The sequence below is a fragment of the Amblyomma maculatum genome, chromosome 6 (assembly GCF_055883805.1).
Source record: "Amblyomma maculatum isolate TAMU_Amacu chromosome 6, ASM5588380v1, whole genome shotgun sequence".
Classification (NCBI taxonomy): domain Eukaryota; kingdom Metazoa; phylum Arthropoda; class Arachnida; order Ixodida; family Ixodidae; genus Amblyomma; species Amblyomma maculatum.
Genome location: NC_139349.1, coordinates 152,505,096 through 152,509,877, shown reverse-complemented (window position 1 = coordinate 152,509,877; position 4,782 = coordinate 152,505,096). Strand labels below are relative to the sequence as shown.

Here is a 4,782-nt window from a genome sequence, read left to right as displayed (position 1 = left end):
GTTTCATTACTTCGTGATACCACTGAACGGTTGCCTTTGGCGACTGCATGTTTCCCAATTCCCTTTCAAGACCACTATCGGCTCCATTTGTAAGGTTTATTTCACTGCAGTACACCCATGAGTTTTTAGGAATGCCATCATATGTTTACCACTAAAAGAGTTAACTATATTTCAGGAGCGAAGCAGGCATGCCAGAAATCAACACCAGAAGAGATAGCGCAGAAATGGGCACTGCTTCACGTGTGGAACCTAATATGGGCCTCACCGATGCAGAAGGAGTTAACAACGAGCCCTTGCCAGACGTCTCCTTTGAAACACAGGGGAGCGCAGTGGAGACACCACAGTCTTGGGCTATGGCGGGAAGGAGGGTGGTGTCACTAACACACTTCATCGCTGCCATACGGCAGCTTGACACTCATAATGGTCCTCAGTCAAAAGAGGGAGGCTTTGTCTTTCAAAAAAGAGCGAAAAGTAGGACTGTGGTCTGAGCTGACCTTTCAGTGCAGTAGCTGTGATGAGGTCAGAAAGGTCACTACAGACCCTGTTCAAGAACCAACGCCTCTTGGAGACAACCTGCAGCTTGGTGTCAATGATGCTGCTGTCTGGGCATTTATGAGCATAGGGTGTGACCATTCTCACATGGAGGAGGTGATGTTAGTTATAGAAGTTCCAGTCATGAGCAAAGGAGCATTTATGCGCAGGGAGAACTGCATTGGAAAGGTAGCACGATGCATATTCTTATAAAATGCTTTTATTGTTTTTGAAACTATTTTTTACAAATGTGCTCGGCATGTCTGCATTAATTCTAAGCATTGACGTTTGGGGATAGTTGTTCATACGTGAAATGAACAAAACTTCTTGGATATCTCTGCATTTAGGAAGCATATTTTTGCGTGTTTTACTACCTGCCCATCCATTTTGCTAAAGATATAAATGTAGCTCAAAAATAATAATATAAAAAATGGTATGTTTCATTACTACTAATGTCTTTGGAAACAGGCTCGACACCCCAGCTAACCCTACATTTCGGGGGAGGAGCGGAAAACGTGCTTCTGGACTTGTCATGCTAGCAATAGGCTGCTCATTTTTCTGCACTGCATGCCTTGTTTTGCCTCATAACTGTAAGCACACGTGTCCACAGGTATGACTTACAGCAAGCATGAAATGGAATCTTAGCACATATTTGCACTGTTAGCATTGCTTTCCTCAGTGTTGTAGCTCGTGATACCATAATGTGTAAAAGAGAAAGCGGTGAGGAAAGCATTTATAGGTAGTCAGACATGGGCTCTTACTCATATACAAGCATGCTTGTGTTCCTCTTTGGCAATAGTCTGGTGTTGTAGTCGCAATGTAAAACCTGTGCTGAGGCATGGGAAAGCAGTCGTACGTTGTATACGATGCCACAACCTTTCAAACAGCAGAATCTGTAAATACACTTCTGCAAATTTCTTTTTTTTTTCAGAGATAACTAAACTGCTGTTGAGTCACAAATGATGTATTTGAGAGGCATATTTGTGCATTCAAACAGTAAAAGTGACAATGACGAAGTAGTAGAGTAAACATGAGGCACTGACCCTACATAGTGGCATCACAGAAGCAGGCAATAGACATTGGGTAGAGGATTGAAACCAGTTCTCTTTGGGTCATTTGCTACTGCACGCCTTACTTGTAACTGACTCAGCTCCTCCCACCAAACAGAAGCCTGAAGCTTAGGTCGTAAACAATGCACAAGGAAGTCCACCACATGCAAGCTGCTGGTGTGGAAGCACAGGGCTTGCATTTGGTCATGTCACTTGGAGATATGTACCACATGCTTTCTGTCAAGGCCTGTCTTTTTGTACTTGTCATTTGCACTTCGAAACCATGAATCACCTATTAACGTGCACTTTACAATGTTTGTGCACTATGCCTTGTGTGTGGTAATTTCTTTACTCATATGATCCCCCTGTTCTGTTTCCAGCATTGGAAGAATGTGCTCATCGATCAGATGCTTAAAGCTGGCCAGGAGGAGCGAATGCTGGCTGCTGAAGCAGGTGAGTTCTGTGAGGATCAGACCACCCCATGCATCACCATGGTAGTTGACGGCGGCTGGTCACACAGAAGCCATGGCCACAGATATTCAGCAAATTCTGGGGTTGCAGTAGTCATTGGAGAACGCACGCAGAAGCTGCTTTACCTGGCTGTGAGAAACAAACTGTGTAGTACCTGTGATTACTACACAAGGGAACAGAAGAAGGTCAAAGAGCATGCTTGCTATAAAAATTGGACTGCAAGCTCAGGTGCTATGGAAGCTGATATTGTGGAAGGGTTCAAAATGAGCAGAGAGATGCATGGCCTGGAATACCGTACCTTCATAGGAGATGGTGATTCATCTGTCTACAACCAAATCAGTACCAAGGTAGAATACGGTCGTTTCATAAAGAAGAGTAAGTGAGTGAGTGAAACTCCCGCTCCCTGAGGGAGTTTCAGGGTTCTCAAGAGGACAGGCAAGAGCTGATAGAGCAGAGCACACGACATCTGAGAGTTGATCTTTTGAATGGGCCAAGTCATGTGTTTGGCTGCCATAACAAATGAAAACGCTACTTTTGTGATGGAACAAAAGGTGAAAATGCCTGGGAGTGTATTCCTCAGATGCTCAAAGTGAAGATAATGACTGCAGCAAACACGATTGCTGATAAGGCTGCCCGCCTTGTGACAGGGGGCACAAGCAACCTTGCTGAAAACTACATGTCTCTTGTTGCCAAGTTTTCAGGGGGCAAACAGATAAACCGCTGCCAGAAGGGTTCTTATGAGCATCGGTGTCAGGATGCTGGACTAAGTTTTCAACTCGGGCCTCAGTGGCATGCCATAGCTATTAAGGCTGCAACTAACGAAAGCCCGCGGTAGCAGTCATGAAAAAGTATGTCGCAAAAAATTGCACAAACAGTGCAAAAAAGGTTGCACCGGAAACGGCTTTTTGAGGACTGCAATCATCAAATGCCTAGACGCAAAGACCCCACACCCTGTGATTCTTTGATTCACTATGGGCCTAACTGTGAGCAGCCAGATATGCTGCCTGGGCCGTTCTCTGAAAAAAAACTACAGATCTGTTTCAGAGCTTGCTGGTTGATCACAAACAGCATGAGCAAATAGAAGAGGCAACACGGGGTCAGGCTGACAATTCAGCCTGACATGCTGAGCGGCAGCATCGCCTTACAGCATCATACTTCCATGCTGTTTGTATGATATACTTGTCAAGGGCCTCGTGCACAGAAAGAGCTTCACAACTGCAGCTCTGCAGCATGGCAGACACCATGAGAAAGAAGCATTAAGCTTGTACAAAAAAGAGATGCAAACTGAAGTACAGCCATGTGGTCTTTTCGTAGACCTTGATCATGGTTTTCTGGCTGCATCACCAGATGGTCTGGTTGGTGATGATGGCGATGTGGAGGTAAAATGTCCGTACATAACAAAAGATCAGGATCCACTTGAAGCCGCTTGAAAGATCTGTGGAAAATTAGACATCACTACTGCTCCTTGTCTTTCGCAGTCTCACCAATATTTTTATCAAATTCAGGGCCAGCTTCGCATTACAAGGCGGCGGTTCTGTGATTTTGCTGTGTACACCACAAGAGGAATCCAAGTGCAGCGGTTACTGCGAGATGACGATTTCTGGAGGAATAAAATGGAGCAACTTCTGATTCGATTCTACAGAGACTGCATTCTTCCAGAAATCGTTGACCCGCGAGCAACTCGCTCAATGGAAATCCGCCGGCCAGAATGGAACAGACTTGCCATTGAACAATCGCAACTCAAACAAGCCACTTCTAAGAGGAAGAAGGCAATGTCTGCACAGGAGTGAGCCTTGCATATTCGGAGCAGGAAAGGTGCCAATGGACGAAACAATCAAGGCACTTTTTGTTTCATAAGAGAGTTGGTTCAACCAGCCAACTTTGTAACCACTGTGACGGCTGTCATAACGCACCTCTTATCTCATGATACACACTTACACACTGCATGGCATTGAGTAGTTTGTTCAGCCAGCAAGAACTATGTAACCAATACAATGACTGCCAAAATGCTCCTCCTCATGACATGCCCTTTGTGACAATGAGCAGTTGGTTCAACCAGAGAGTACTGTCAAATGCTCCTCACGGCATGCCGAGCATGACAATGAGTAGTTGGTTCAACCAGCAAGAACTGTGTAACCACTACAATGACTGAATGACTGTCAAAATGCTCCTCCTCTAGGCGTACCCATGCGTAACATTGAGTAGTTGGTTCAACCAGCGGGAACTGTGTAACCACTACAATGACTGTCATAATTCTCCTCTAGGCGTACCCATGCATAACATTGAGTAGTTGATTCAACCAGCGAGAACTGTGTAACCACTACAATGACTGCCAAAATGCTTCTCCTCATGACATGCCCTCTGCGACAATGAGTAGTTGGTTCAACCAGTGAGAACTTTGTAACCACTACAATGGCTGCCAAAATGCTTCTCCTCATGACATGCCCTCTGTGACAATGATGATGATGATGATGGATTTTAATGGCGCAAGGGCGACTCAGGCCAAAGAGCGCCAAACTCAAGGTTAACGGTGCACTCAAGTTTATATAATGAAATAGTTGTGATTTTTCATGAAGGGATAAAAAACTGGTGTATAGGGCCTAAAATTCATTTGTGATATATAATGGATGCGCAATGTATAAGTAGATGTATTAAAAAATCTCATCCGTCCTCTCAAGGAGGAGCGGACTGAGACCCACGTCGATAAGAAATTTCATGTAAAAAGCCTACT

General features: G+C 44.7%; 1 protein-coding gene and 1 pseudogene across 1 annotated transcript; both read left to right on the top strand.

Annotated features, from left to right (window-relative positions):
- The first annotated feature begins 560 nt into the window (after nt 1-560).
- Nucleotides 561-2,443, top strand: LOC146187077 (uncharacterized). The gene is made up of 2 exons (XM_084605755.1): nt 561-720; nt 1,961-2,443. Exons 1-2 carry the CDS (start codon nt 613-615, stop codon nt 2,432-2,434), a joined length of 582 nt encoding a protein of 193 aa, XP_084461881.1. The 5' UTR covers nt 561-612; the 3' UTR covers nt 2,435-2,443.
- On the top strand, nt 2,443-3,330 carry LOC146187076 (uncharacterized; annotated as a pseudogene).
- Nucleotides 3,331-4,782: the final 1,452 nt, after the last annotated feature.